Here is a 16,381-nt window from a genome sequence, read left to right as displayed (position 1 = left end):
ATCTTTACACACATCCACCGCACACACATCTTTACACACTTCCACCGTACACACATCCTTACACACATCCGCCGCACACACATCTTTACACACATCCGCCGCACACCCATCTTTACACACATCCGCCGCACATACATCCACCGTACACACATCCGCCGCACACACATCTTTACATACATCCGCCGCACACACATCTTTACACACATCCACCGCACACACATCTTTACACACATCCACCGTACACACATCTTTACATACATCCACCGTACACACATCCTTACATACATCCGCCACACACACATCTTTACATACATCCGCCGCACACACATCTTTACATACATCCACCGTACACACATCCTTACATACATCTGCCGCACACACATCTTTACATACATCCGCCGTACACACATCCTTACATACATCTGCCGCACACACATCTTTACACACATCCACCGCACACACATCTTTACATACATCCGCCGTACACACATCTTTACATACATCCGCCACACACACATCTTTACACACATCCACCGCACACACATCTTTACATACATCCGCCGTACACACATCCACACATACATCCGCCGCACAGACATCTTTACATACATCCACCGTACACACATCCTTACACACATCCACCGCACACACATCTTTACATACATCCACCGTACACACATCCTTACACACATCCGCCGCACACACATCTTTACATACATCCACCGTACACACATCCTTACATACATCCGCCACACACACATCTTTACATACATCCGCCACACACACATCTTTACACACATCCGCCGCACACCCATCCACCGTACACACATCTTTACATACATCCGCCGTACACACATCTTTACACACATCCGCCGCACACCCATCCACCGTACACACATCTTTACATACATCCACCGTACACACATCCTTACACACATCCGCCGCACACACATCTTTACATACATCCACCGTACACACATCTTTACATACATCTGCCGCACACACATCTTTACATACATCCACCGTACACACATCCTTACATACATCTGCCGCACACACATCTTTACACACATCCACCGCACACACATCTTTACATACATCCACCGTACACACATCCTTACATACATCCGCCACACACACATCTTTACATACATCCACCGTACACACATCCTTACATACATCCGCCGCACACACATCTTTACACACATCCGCCGCACACACATCCGCCGCACACACATCTTTACATACATCCACCGTACACACATCCTTACATACATCCGCCACACACACATCTTTACATACATCCACCGTACACACATCTTTACATACATCCACCGTACACACATCTTTACATACATCCGCCGCACACCCATCTTTACACACATCCGCTGCACAAACATCTTTACATACATCCGCCGCACACCCATCCACCGTACACACATCTTTACATACATCCGCCGTACACACATCTTTACACACATCCGCCGCACACCCATCCACCGTACACACATCTTTACATACATCCACCGTACACACATCTTTACATACATCCACCGCACACACATCTTTACATACATCCGCTGCACACACATCTTTACATACATCCACCGTACACACATCTTTACATACATCCACCGTACACACATCTTTACATACATCCACCGTACACACATCCTTACACACATCCGCCGCACACACATCTTTACATACATCCACCGTACACACATCTTTACATACATCCGCCGCACACACATCTTTACATACATCCACCGTACACACATCTTTACATACATCCGCCGCACACACATCTTTACATACATCCACCGTACACACATCTTTACATACATCCGCCGCACACACATCTTTACATACATCCGCCGTACACACATCTTTACATACATCCACCGTACACACATCTTTACATACATCCGCCGTACACACATCTTTACATACATCCGCCGCACACACATCTTTACATACATCCACCGTACACACATCCTTACATACATCCGCCACACACACATCTTTACATACATCCACCGTACACACATCTTTACATACATCCACCGTACACACATCTTTACATACATCCACCGTACACACATCTTTACATACATCCGCCGCACACCCATCTTTACACACATCCGCTGCACAAACATCTTTACATACATCCGCCGCACACCCATCCACCGTACACACATCTTTACATACATCCACCGTACACACATCTTTACATACATCCGCCGTACACACATCTTTACATACATCCACCGTACACACATCTTTACATACATCCGCCGCACACACATCTTTACACACATCCGCCGTACACACATCTTTACACACATCCGCCGCACACACATCTTTACATACATCCGCCGCACACACATCTTTACATACATCCACCGCACACACATCCGCCGCACACACATCTTTACATACATCCGCCGCACACCCATCTTTACACACATCCGCTGCACAAACATCTTTACATACATCCGCCGCACACCCATCCACCGTACACACATCTTTACATACATCCACCGTACACACATCTTTACACACATCCGCCGCACACCCATCCACCGTACACACATCTTTACATACATCCGCCGTACACACATCTTTACACACATCCGCCGCACACACATCTTTACATACATCCACCGTACACACATCCTTACATACATCTGCCGCACACACATCTTTACATACATCCGCCGCACACACATCTTTACATACATCCGCCGCACACACATCTTTACATACATCCGCCGCACATACATCCACCGTACACACATCCTTACATACATCCGCCGCACACACATCTTTACACACATCCGCCGCACACACATCTTTACATACATCCACCGCACACACATCTTTACATACATCCGCCGCACACACATCTTTACACACATCCGCCACACACACATCTTTACACACATCCGCCGCACACACATCCTTACACACATCCGCCGCACATACATCCACCGTACACACATCCGCCGCACACACATCTTTACATACATCCGCCACACATACATCCACCGTACACACATCCTTACATACATCCGCCGCACACACATCCTTACACACATCCGCCGCACATACATCCACCGTACACACATCCGCCGCACACACATCTTTACACACATCCGCCGCACACACATCCTTACACACATCCGCCGCACATACATCCGCCGCACACACATCTTTACATACATCCGCCGCACACACATCTTTACACACATCCGCCGCACACACATCCTTACACACATCCGCCGCACATACATCCGCCGCACACACATCTTTACATACATCCGCCGCACACACATCCTTACACACATCCGCCGCACATACATCCACCGTACACACATCCTTACATACATCCGCCGCACACACATCTTTACACACATCCGCCGCACACACATCCGCCGCACACACATCTTTACATACATCCGCCGCACATACATCTTTACATACATCCGCCGCACACACATCTTTACACACATCCGCCGCACACACATCTTTACACACATCCGCCGCACACACATCTTTACACACATCCGCCGCACACACATCTTTACATACATCCACCGTACACACATCTTTACACACATCCGCCGCACACACATCCTTACATACATCCGCCACACACACATCTTTACATACATCCGCCGCACACATCTTTACACACATCCGCCGCACACACATCTTTACATACATCCACCGTACACACATCCTTACATACATCCGCCACACACACATCTTTACACACATCCGCCGCACACACATCCTTACACACATCCGCCGCACACACATCTTTACATACATCCACCGTACACACATCCTTACATACATCCGCCACACACACATCTTTACACACATCCGCCGCACACACATCCTTACACACATCCGCCGCACACACATCTTTACACACATCCGCCGCGCACACATCTTTACACACATCCGCCGCACACACATCTTTACACACATCCGCCGCACACACATCTTTACACACATCCGCCGCACACACATCTTTACACACATCCGCCGCACATACATCCACCGTACACACATCCGCCGCACACACATCTTTACACACATCCGCCGCACACACATCTTTACACACATCCGCCGCACACACATCTTTACACACATCCGCCGCACACACATCTTTACACACATCCGCCGCACACACATCTTTACACACATCCGCCGCACATACATCCACCGTACACACATCCGCCGCACACACATCTTTACATACATCCGCCGCACACACATCTTTACACACATCCGCCGCACACACATCTTTACACACATCCGCCGCACACACATCTTTACACACATCCGCCGCACACACATCTTTACACACATCCGCCGCACACACATCTTTACACACATCCGCCGCACACACATCTTTACATACATCCGCCGCACACACATCTTTACATACATCCGCCGCACACACATCTTTACATACATCTTTACATACATCCACCGCACACACATCTTTACACACATCCACCGTACACACATCTTTACATACATCCGCTGCACATACATCCACCGCACACACATCTTTACACACATCCGCCGTACACACATCTTTACACACATCCGCCGCACACACATCTTTACATACATCCGCCGCACACACATCTTTACATACATCCACCGCACACACATCCGCCGCACACACATCTTTACATACATCCGCCGCACACACATCCTTACATACAACCGCCACACACCCATCCACCAATGCCTCATACACATCCTTACATACTGTACATCTGCTGCACATACATCCGCCGCACACCCATCCACCGTAACTGCGCACATCCACCTTCCCAGTGACTCACTCTCTCTCCTTCAGCAGAACCTTCTGACTCTCGTCCAGTCGCAGCCTCAGCGCTGTGATCCGTGGAGCCTCGTCATCGGTGGGGTCTCTGCTCTCCCAGTGCTGGGATCTGGGGCTGCGAAGGGCGCCTCCTTTGTGTTGCTCACAGTCCTCTTGCCGCAGGTCTACCTCCATCTCCTAGGAGTTACAGACGACTTGATGAGATGCCTCCATGTCGATCTCCTGTGGTGGCTGCCGTCCACGGATGCATCGGACATAGCCGCCATGAGGAGGCGACCACAGGAGAAGCGTTCACATTCCCCCAGTCCATGCACCATGTTAGGGGTCTCACCTTGATTTTTAGGGGTTTCTCGGTGTCCACATCCCGCACCGGTTCCTCCTGCTCCTGGCTGCGCAGTCTCTCCACCTCTCGGCGGAGCTGCTCCATCTCGCTGACTGCTTCCTGCCGCTCTCGTTTCATTGCACTGAGCTCTTTGCTGAGGACCTCCAGCCGGTTGCGGAGCTGCCCCCCGTCCTCCCTGGCCTTGTTCCTCTCTGCTCTGACTTTGCTCCACTTCTCCCTCCAGTTGGCGGTGCAGTCTGACCACCAGCGCATGGTCTTCTCCATCTGAGCTGCTCGTGCCCTGGCCTCCTCCAGCTCTCGCTGACGGAGCTCCTCACGACTCTCCCAGTCTCCGGGAGACAGGGGAACGACACTCTGGGGGACGGGCGATGGAGGGAGGCTCTTTGGTGAAGAGGTTGAGGAGTCTGGATGTCGCATGCGTTCAGGCTGAGAACTTCCCAAACTGCAGAGGAGCTCGGAGCTTTGTAACAGCAGAGGCGAGTCCGCAGGCTTGGGACTCAGACCACCGCTGTGGCTCATGGTGCCCGGGGGAGACACGGGACCCCCTCAGACAGCGGAAAGGCCCTGAATAGACAGTCCTAAAGATCCCAGCAGCGCCACATCCTCTGTGTACAGGCGGGAGAACCGGCATCAGCCGACAGTCGTCCGGAGGGGTAGAAGGTCCAGATATCCTGTAACCGGTCACAGAAAATAGCACTTACTCGAAGAAGCCGGCCCGAGGCAGGGGCGACTGAGGGGGAGAAGAGGGGGCAACCGGAGCGAAGAGGAAGAAAGCTGGGGGCTGACCGGAGGCGGGGGGCGACCGCGGCGGAAAGGGGGGAGAAGAGGAAGGTGACCGGAGCGAAGAGGGGGGCTGACCAGAGACGGGAGGTGACAGGGGGGAGAAGAGGGGGCGACCGGAGCGAAGAGGAAGAAAGCTGGGGGCTGACCGGAGACGGGGGGCGACCGCGGCGGAAAGGGGGGAGAAGAGGAAGGTGACCGGAGCGAAGACGGGGGCTGACCAGAGACGGGAGGTGACAGGGGGGAGAAGAGGGGGCGACCGGAGCGAAGAGGAAGAAAGATGGAGGCTGACCGGAGGCGGGGGGCGACCGCGGCGGAAAGGGGGGAGAAGAGGAAGGTGACCGGAGCGAAGAGGGGGGGTGACCGGAGACGGGGGAGACCGGGGCGGACAGGGGGGAGAAGAGGAAGGTGACCGGAGCGAAGACGGGGGCTAACCGGAGACGGGAGGTGACCGGAGTGGACAGGGGGGAGAAGAGGGGGCGACTGGAGCGAAGAGGAAGAAAGATGGAGGCTGACCGGAGGCGGGGGGCGACCGCGGCGGAAAGGGGGGAGAAGAGGAAGGTGACCGGAGCGAAGACGGGGGCTGACCAGAGACGGGAGGTGACAGGGGGGAGAAGAGGGGGCGACCGGAGCGAAGAGGAAGAAAGATGGAGGCTGACCGGAGGCGGGGGGCGACCGCGGCGGAAAGGGGGGAGAAGAGGAAGGTGACCGGAGCGAAGAGGGGGGGTGACCGGAGACGGGGGAGACCGGGGCGGACAGGGGGGAGAAGAGGAAGGTGACCGGAGCGAAGACGGGGGCTGACCGGAGACGGGAGGTGACCGGAGTGGACAGGGGGGAGAAGAGGGGGCGACTGGAGCGAAGAGGAAGAAAGATGGAGGCTGACCGGAGGCGGGGGGCGACCGCGGCGGAAAGGGGGGAGAAGAGGAAGGTGACCGGAGCGAAGAGGGGGGGTGACCGGAGACGGGGGAGACCGGGGCGGACGGGGGAGAAGAGGAAGGTGACCGGAGCGAAGAGGGGGGTGACCGGAGACGGGAGGTGACCGGAGTGGACAGGGGGGAGAAGAGGGGGCGACTGGAGCGAAGAGGAAGAAAGATGGAGGCTGACCGGAGGCGGGGGGCGACCGCGGCGGAAAGGGTGGAGAAGAGGAAGGTGACCGGAGCGAAGACGGGGGCTGACCAGAGACGGGAGGTGACAGGGGGGAGAAGAGGGGGCGACCGGAGCAAAGAGGAAGAAAGATGGAGGCTGACCGGAGGCGGGGGGCGACCGCGGCGGAAAGGGGGGAGAAGAGGAAGGTGACCGGAGCGAAGACGGGGGCTGACCAGAGACGGGAGGTGACAGGGGGGAGAAGAGGGGGCGACCGGAGCAAAGAGGAAGAAAGATGGAGGCTGACCGGAGGCGGGGGGCGACCGCGGCGGAAAGGGGGGAGAAGAGGAAGGTGACCGGAGCGAAGACGGGGGCTGACCAGAGACGGGAGGTGACAGGGGGGAGAAGAGGGGGCGACCGGAGCGAAGAGGAAGAAAGCTGGGGGCTGACCGGAGACAGGGGGCGACCGCGGCGGAAAGGGGGGAGAAGAGGAAGGTGACCGGAGCGAAGACGGGGGCTGACCAGAGACGGGAGGTGACAGGGGGGAGAAGAGGGGGCGACCGGAGCAAAGAGGAAGAAAGATGGAGGCTGACCGGAGGCGGGGGGCGACCGCGGCGGAAAGGGGGGAGAAGAGGAAGGTGACCGGAGCGAAGAGGGGGGCTGACCAGAGACGGGAGGTGACAGGGGGGAGAAGAGGGGGCGACCGGAGCAAAGAGGAAGAAAGATGGAGGCTGACCGGAGGCAGGGGGCGACCGCGGCGGAAAGGGGGGAGAAGAGGAAGGTGACCGGAGCGAAGACGGGGGCTGACCAGAGACGGGAGGTGACAGGGGGGAGAAGAGGGGGCGACCGGAGCAAAGAGGAAGAAAGATGGAGGCTGACCGGAGGCGGGGGGCGACCGGAGTGGACAGGGGGGAGAAGAGGGGGCGACTGGAGCGAAGAGGAAGAAAGATGGAGGCTGACCGGAGGCGGGGAGCGACCGCGGCGGAAAGGGGGGAGAAGAGGAAGGTGACCGGAGCGAAGACGGGGGCTGACCAGAGACGGGAGGTGACAGGGGGGAGAAGAGGGGGCGACCGGAGCAAAGAGGAAGAAAGATGGAGGCTGACCGGAGGCGGGGGGCGACCGGAGTGGACAGGGGGGAGAAGAGGGGGCGACTGGAGCGAAGAGGAAGAAAGATGGAGGCTGACCGGAGGCGGGGGGCGACCGCGGCGGAAAGGGGGGAGAAGAGGAAGGTGACCGGAGCGAAGACGGGGGCTGACCAGAGACGGGAGGTGACAGGGGGGAGAAGAGGGGGCGACCGGAGCAAAGAGGAAGAAAGATGGAGGCTGACCGGAGGCGGGGGGCGACCGCGGCGGAAAGGGGGGAGAAGAGGAAGGTGACCGGAGCGAAGACGGGGGCTGACCGGAGACGGGAGGTGACAGGGGGGAGAAGAGGGGGCGACCGGAGCGAAGAGGAAGAAAGCTGGGGGCTGACCGGAGACAGGGGGCGACCGCGGCGGAAAGGGGGGAGAAGAGGAAGGTGACCGGAGCGAAGACGGGGGCTGACCGGAGACGGGAGGTGACAGGGGGGAGAAGAGGGGGCGACCGGAGCGAAGAGGAAGAAAGCTGGGGGCTGACCGGAGACAGGGGGCGACCGCGGCGGAAAGGGGGGAGAAGAGGAAGGTGACCGGAGCGAAGACGGGGGCTGACCGGAGACAGGGGCCGACCGCGGCGGAAAGGGGGGAGAAGAGGAAGGTGACCGGAGCGAAGACGGGGGCTGACCAGAGACGGGAGGTGACAGGGGGGAGAAGAGGGGGCGACCGGAGCAAAGAGGAAGAAAGATGGAGGCTGACCGGAGGCGGGGGGCGACCGCGGCGGAAAGGGGGGAGAAGAGGAAGGTGACCGGAGCGAAGACGGGGGCTGACCAGAGACGGGAGGTGACCGGAGTGGACAGGGGGGAGAAGAGGGGGCGACCGGAGTGAAGAGGAAGAAAGATGGGGGCTGACCGGAGACGGGGGGTGACCGGGGTGGACAGGGGGGAGAAGAGGGGGCGACTGGAGCGAAGAGGAAGAAAGATGGAGGCTGACCGGAGGCGGGGGGCGACCGCGGCGGAAAGGGTGGAGAAGAGGAAGGTGACTGGAGCGAAGACGGGGGCTGACCAGAGACGGGAGGTGACCGGAGTGGACAGGGGGGAGAAGAGGGGGCGACCGGAGTGAAGAGGAAGAAAGATGGGGGCTGACCGGAGACGGGGGAGACCGGGGCGGACAGGGGGGAGAAGAGGGGGCGACCGGAGTGAAGAGGAAGAAAGCTGGAGGCTGACCAGAGACGGGGGTGACCAGGTGGAGAAGAGGGGGGAGAAGAGGAAGGTGACTGGAGCGAAGAGGGGGGCTGACCGGAGACGGGGGGTGACCGGGGCGCACAGGGGGGAGAAGAGGACGTGACCGGAGCGAAGAGGGGGGGTGACCGGGGTGGAAAGGGGGGAGAAGAGGGGGTGACCGGAGCGAAGAGGGGGGGTGACCGGGGCGGAAAGGGGGGAGAAGAGGGGGTGACCGGAGCGAAGAGGGGGGGTGACCGGGGCGGAAAGGGGGGAGAAGAGGGGGTGACCGGAGCGAAGAGGGGGGGTGACCGGGGCGGACAGGGGGGAGAAGAGGGGGTGACCGGAGCGAAGAGGGGGGGTGACCGGGGCGGACAGGGGGGAGAAGAGGGGGTGACCGGAGCGAAGAGAGGGGGTGACCGGGGCGGACAGGGGGGAGAAGAGGGGGTGACCGGAGCGAAGAGAGGGGGTGACCGGGGCGGACAGGGGGGAGAAGAGGGGGTGACCGGAGTGAAGAGGGGGGGTGACCGGGGCGGAAAGGGGGGAGAAGAGGGGGTGACCGGGGCGGACAGGGGGGAGAAGAGGGGGCGACCGGAGTGAAGAGGAAGAAAGATGGGGGCTGACCGGAGACGGGGGTGACCGGGGTGGAGAAGAGGAAGGTGACTGGAGCGAAGAGGGGGGGTGACCGGAGACGGGGGAGACCGGGGCGGACAGGGGGGAGAAGAGGGGGTGACCGGAGTGAAGAGGGAGGCGAAGAGGAAGAAAGCTGGAGGCTGACCAGAGACGGGTGTGACCGGGTGGAGAAGAGGGGGGAGAAGAGGAAGGTGACTGGAGCGAAGAGGGGGGGTGACCGGGGCGGACAGGGGGGAGAAGAGGGGGTGACCGGAGCGAAGAGGGGGGGTGACCGGGGCGCACAGGGGGGAGAAGAGGGGGTGACCGGAGTGAAGAGGGGGGGTGACCGGGGCGCACAGGGGGGAGAAGAGGGGGTGACCGGAGTGAAGAGGGGGGGTGACCGGGGCGCACAGGGGGGAGAAGAGTGGGTGACCGGAGTGAAGAGGGGGGGTGACCGGGGCGCACAGGGGGGAGAAGAGGACGTGACCGGAGCGAAGAGGGGGGGTGACCGGGGCGGAAAGGGGGGAGAAGAGGGGGTGACCGGAGCAAAGAGGGGGGGTGACCGGGGCGCACAGGGGGGAGAAGAGGACGTGACCGGAGCGAAGAGGGGGGGTGACCGGGGCGGAAAGGGGGGAGAAGAGGGGGTGACCGGAGCGAAGAGGGGGGGTGACCGGGGCGGAAAGGGGGGAGAAGAGGGGGTGACCGGAGCGAAGAGGGGGGTGACCGGGGCGGACAGGGGGGAGAAGAGGGGGTGACCGGAGTGGAAAGGGGGGAGAAGAGGGGGTGACCGGAGCGAAGAGGGGGGGTGACCGGGGCGGACAGGGGGGAGAAGAGGGGGTGACCGGAGTGAAGAGGGGGGGTGACCGGGGCGCACAGGGGGGAGAAGAGGACGTGACCGGAGCGAAGAGGGGGGGTGACCGGGGCGGAAAGGGGGGAGAAGAGGGGGTGACCGGAGCAAAGAGGGGGGCTGACCGGAGACGGGGGCGTCCGCGGCGAAGCGAAGAGAAAGGCAACCAAAGTGGAGATAGGGGCGATACAGGCGGAAAGGGGGGTGACTGGGCCAGGGAAGGGGGCAACCGGGGCGAAGAGCCTAATACCGGGTGCACGGTGCGGGGAGGAGCCTAATACCGGGTGCACGGTGCGGGGAGGAGCCTAATACCGGGTGCAAGGTGCGGGGAGGAGGGTAATACCGGGTGCACGGTGCGGGGAGGAGCCTAATACCGGGTGCACGGTGCGGGGAGGAGGGTAATACCGGGTGCACGGTGCGGGGAGGAGGGTAATACCGGGTGCACGGTGCGGGGAGGAGGGTAATACCGGGTGCACGGTGCGGAGAGGAGCGTAATACCGGGTGCACGGTGCGGGGAGGAGGGTAATACCGGGTGCACGGTGCGGGGAGGAGGGTAATACCGGGTGCACGGTGCGGGGAGGAGGGCAATACCGGGTGCACGGTGCGGGGAGGAGGGTAATACCGGGTGCACGGTGCGGGGAGGAGCCTAATACCGGGTGCACGGTGCGGGGAGGAGGGTAATACCGGGTGCACGGTGCGGGGAGGAGGGTAATACCGGGTGCACGGTGCGGAGAGGAGCGTAATACCGGGTGCACGGTGCGGGGAGGAGGGCAATACCGGGTGCACGGTGCGGGGAGGAGGGTAATACCGGGTGCACGGTGCAGGGAGGAGCCTAATACCGGGTGCACGGTGCGGGGAGGAGGGTAATACCGGGTGCACGGTGCGGAGAGGAGCGTAATACCGGGTGCACGGTGCGGGGAGGAGGGCAATACCGGGTGCACGGTGCGGGGAGGAGGGTAATACCGGGTGCACGGTGCGGAGAGGAGCGTAATACCGGGTGCACGGTGCGGGGAGGAGGGCAATACCGGGTGCACGGTGCGGGGAGGAGGGTAATACCGGGTGCACGGTGCGGGGAGGAGGGTAATACCGGGTGCACGGTGCGGGGAGGAGCCTAATACCGGGTGCACGGTGCGGGGAGGAGCCTAATACCGGGTGCAAGGTGCGGGGAGGAGGGTAATACCGGGTGCACGGTGCGGGGAGGAGCCTAATACCGGGTGCACGGTGCGGGGAGGAGGGTAATACCGGGTGCACGGTGCGGGGAGGAGGGTAATACCGGGTGCACGGTGCGGGGAGGAGGGTAATACCGGGTGCACGGTGCGGAGAGGAGCGTAATACCGGGTGCACGGTGCGGGGAGGAGGGTAATACCGGGTGCACGGTGCGGGGAGGAGGGTAATACCGGGTGCACGGTGCGGGGAGGAGGGCAATACCGGGTGCACGGTGCGGGGAGGAGGGTAATACCGGGTGCACGGTGCGGGGAGGAGCCTAATACCGGGTGCACGGTGCGGGGAGGAGGGTAATACCGGGTGCACGGTGCGGGGAGGAGGGTAATACCGGGTGCACGGTGCGGAGAGGAGCGTAATACCGGGTGCACGGTGCGGGGAGGAGGGCAATACCGGGTGCACGGTGCGGGGAGGAGGGTAATACCGGGTGCACGGTGCAGGGAGGAGCCTAATACCGGGTGCACGGTGCGGGGAGGAGGGTAATACCGGGTGCACGGTGCGGAGAGGAGCGTAATACCGGGTGCACGGTGCGGGGAGGAGGGCAATACCGGGTGCACGGTGCGGGGAGGAGGGTAATACCGGGTGCACGGTGCGGAGAGGAGCGTAATACCGGGTGCACGGTGCGGGGAGGAGGGCAATACCGGGTGCACGGTGCGGGGAGGAGGGTAATACCGGGTGCACGGTGCGGGGAGGAGCCTAATACCGGGTGCACGGTGCGGGGAGGAGGGTAATACCGGGTGCACGGTGCGGGGAGGAGAGTAATACCGGGTGCACGGTGCGGGGAGGAGGGTAATACCGGGTGCACGGTGCGGGGAGGAGGGTAATACCGGGTGCACGGTGCGGGGAGGAGGGTAATACCGGATGCACGGTGCGGGGAGGAGGGTAATACCGGGTGCACAATGCGGGGAGGAGGGTAATACCGGGTGCACGGTGCGGGGAGGAGGGTAATACCGGGTGCACGGTGCGGGGAGGAGGGTAATACCGGGTGCACGGTGCGGGGAGGAGGGTAATACCGGATGCACGGTGCGGGGAGGAGGGTAATACCGGGTGCACGGTGCGGGGAGGAGGGTAATACCGGGTGCACGGTGCGGGGAGGAGGGTAATACCGGGTGCACGGTGCGGAGAGGAGCGTAATACCGGGTGCACTGTGCGGGGAGGAGGGTAATACCGGGTAATACCGGGTGCACAGTGCGGGGAGGAGGGTAATACCGGGTAATACCGGGTGCACAGTGCGGGGAGGAGGGTAATACCGGGTGCACGGTGCGGGGAGGAGGGTAATACCGGGCGCACGGTGCGGGGAGGAGGGTAATACCGGGTGCACGGTGCGAGGAGGAGGGTAATACCGGGTGCACGGTGCGGGGAGGAGGGTAATACCGGGCGCACGGTGCGGAGAGGAGGGTAATACCGGGCGCACGGTGCGGGGAGGAGGGTAATACCGGGCGCACGGTGCGGGGAGGAGGGTAATACCGGGCGCACGGTGCGGGGAGGAGGGTAATACCGGGCGCACGGTGCGGGGAGGAGGGTAATACCGGGCGCACGGTGCGGGGAGGAGGGTAATACCGGGCGCACGGTGCGGGGAGGAGGGTAATACCGGGCGCACGGTGCGGGGAGGAGGGTAATACCGGGCGCACGGTGCGGGGAGGAGGGTAATACCGGGCGCACGGTGCGGAGAGGAGCGTAATACCGGGCGCACGGTGCGGGGAGAAGGGCAATACCGGGTGCACGGTGCGGGGAGGAGGGTAATACCGGGTGCACGGTGCGGGGAGGAGGGTAATACCGGGGGCACGGTGCGGGGCGGAGGGTAATACCGGGTGCACGGTGCGGGGAGGAGGGTAATACCGGGTGCACGGTGCGGGGAGGAGGGTAATACCGGGTGTACGGTGCGGGGAGGAGGGTAATACCGGGTGTACGGTGCGGGGAGGAGGGTAATACCGGGTGCACGGTGCGGGGAGGAGGGTAATACCGGGGGCACTGTGCGGGGAGGAGGGTAATACCGGGTGCACTGTGCGGGGAGGAGGGTAATACCGGGTGCACGGTGCGGGGAGGAGGGTAATACCGGGTGCACGGTGCGGGGAGGAGGGTAATGCCGGGTGCACGGTGCGGGGAGGAGGGTAATGCCGGGTGCACGGTGCGGAGAGGAGCGTAATACCGGGTGCACGATGCGGGGAGGAGGGTAATACCGGGCGCACGGTGCGGGGAGGAGGGTAATACCGGGCGCACGGTGCGGGGAGGAGGGTAATACCGGGCGCACGGTGCGGGGAGGAGGGTAATACCGGGCGCACGGTGCGGGGAGGAGGGTAATACCGGGCGCACGGTGCGGGGAGGAGGGTAATACCGGGCGCACGGTGCGGGGAGGAGGGTAATACCGGGCGCACGGTGCGGGGAGGAGGGCAATACTGGGTAATACCGGGTGCACGGTGCGGGGAGGAGGGTAATACCGGGTGCACGGTGCGGGGAGGAGCCTAATACTGGGTGCACGGTGCGGGGAGGAGGGTAATACCGGGCGCACGGTGCGGGGAGGAGGGTAATACCGGGCGCACGGTGCGGGGAGGAGGGTAATACCGGGCGCACGGTGCGGGGAGGAGGGTAATACCGGGCGCACGGTGCGGGGAGGAGGGTAATACCGGGCGCACGGTGCGGGGAGGAGGGTAATACTGGGTAATACCGGGTGCACGGTGCGGGGAGGAGGGTAATACCGGGTGCACGGTGCGGGGAGGAGCCTAATACCGGGTGCACGGTGCGGGGAGGAGGGTAATACCGGGCGCACGGTGCGGGGAGGAGGGTAATACCGGGCGCACGGTGCGGGGAGGAGGGTAATACCGGGTGCACGGTGCGGGGAGGAGGGTAATACCGGGTGCACGGTGCGGGGAAGAGGGTAATACCGGGTGCACGGTGCGGGGAGGAGGGTAATACCGGGTGCACGGTGCGGGGAGGAGGGTAATACCGGGTGCACAATGCGGGGAGGAGGGTAATACCGGGTGCACGGTGCGGGGAGGAGGGTAATACCGGGTGCACAATGCGGGGAGGAGGGTAATACCGGGTGCACAATGCGGGGAGGAGGGTAATACCGGGGGCACGGTGCGGAGAGGAGGGTAATACCGGGTGCACGGTGCGGGGAGGAGGGTAATACCGGGTGCACGGTGCGGAGAGGAGCGTAATACCGGGTGCACGGTGCGGGGAGGAGGGTAATACCGGGTGCACGGTGCGGGGAGGAGGGTAATACCGGGTAATACCGGGTGCACGGTGCGGGGAGGAGGGTAATACCGGGGGCACGGTGCGGGGAGGAGGGTAATACCGGGTGCACGGTGCGGGGAGGAGCGTAATACCGGGTGCACGGTGCGGGTTGGTTCCGGCTCTTCTGCTCTTTCTCACCGGCAGGAGATTAGAGAGCAGCAGAAAAGTTTCCAACTTCCCGTGAGTTTAGAGACTCCGCCCACATGACATCTTATGCTCCGCCCCCTCAGTTATGAATCCCCGCCCTCCTCAAAGTCACAGTTCCCGGATGTTCCGCCATTTCTGGGGATTACCGGAGCGCAAGGTTTTAGAAACCGATCAGTGCGTGTTTTGGATGTTCCGAGTCACATTCCCGGGCGGCTCTCCCAGTCCGGGGCTCCGGGGCGGCTCTCCCACTCCGGGGCGGCTCTCCCAGTCCGTGGCTCCGGGGCGACTCTCCCAGTCCGTGGCTCCGGGGCGGCTCTCCCAGTCCGGGGCGGCTCTCCCAGTCCGTGGCTCCGGGGCGGCTCTCCCAGTCCGTGGCTCCGGGGCGGCTCTCCCAGTCCTGGGCTCCGGGGCGGCTCTCCCAGTCCGGGGCTCCGGGGCGGCTCTCCCACTCCGGGGCGGCTCTCCCAGTCCGTGGCTCCGGGGCGGCTCTCCCAGTCCGTGGCTCCGGGGCGGCTCTCCCAGTCCGTGGCTCCGGGGCGGCTCTCCCAGTCCGTGGCTCCGGGGCGGCTCTCCCAGTCCGTGGCTCCGGGGCGGCTCTCCCAGTCCGTGGCTCCGGGGCGGCTCTCCCAGTCCGTGGCTCCGGGGCGGCTCTCCCAGTCCGTGGCTCCGGGGCGGCTCTCCCAGTCCGTGGCTCCGGGGCGGCTCTCCCAGTCCGGGGCGGCTCTCCCAGTCCGTGGCTCCGGGGCGGCTCTCCCAGTCCGTGGCGACTCTCCCAGTCCGTGGCTCCGGGGCGGCTCTCCCAGTCCGTGGCGACTCTCCCAGTCCGTGGCTCCGGGGCGGCTCTCCCAGTCCGGGGCTCCGGGGCGGCTCTCCCAGTCCGTGGCGACTCTCCCAGTCCGTGGCTCCGGGGCGGCTCTCCCAGTCCGTGGCGACTCTCCCAGTCCGTGGCTCCGGG

General features: G+C 62.1%; 1 protein-coding gene across 3 annotated transcripts in view; it reads right to left on the bottom strand.

Moving 5' to 3' along the window:
• Positions 1-15,556, bottom strand: part of CCDC102A (coiled-coil domain containing 102A) — a 72,561-nt gene extending 57,005 nt beyond the window's left edge. Inside the window, exons 1-3 of one of the 3 annotated variants that reach the window (XM_069739622.1) lie at positions 15,418-15,556; positions 5,202-5,884; positions 4,872-5,047 (exon numbers count right to left, since the gene is read on the bottom strand). In XM_069739622.1, the coding sequence (XP_069595723.1) occupies positions 4,872-5,047; positions 5,202-5,732 (707 nt within the window). In that variant the 5' untranslated portion in view covers positions 5,733-5,884; positions 15,418-15,556. Of the gene's footprint in view, positions 1-4,871; positions 5,048-5,201; positions 5,885-15,340 lie in introns of all 3 variants that reach the window. The other 2 variants (XM_069739619.1, XM_069739620.1) reach the window with 2 other exon arrangements.
• Between the last annotated feature and the right edge of the window lie 825 nt (positions 15,557-16,381).

This window comes from Ranitomeya imitator, chromosome 9 (genome assembly GCF_032444005.1).
Source record: "Ranitomeya imitator isolate aRanImi1 chromosome 9, aRanImi1.pri, whole genome shotgun sequence".
In the NCBI taxonomy this organism is placed as follows: Eukaryota; Metazoa; Chordata; class Amphibia; order Anura; family Dendrobatidae; genus Ranitomeya; species Ranitomeya imitator.
This window is presented reverse-complemented; position numbering and strand designations above follow the sequence as displayed.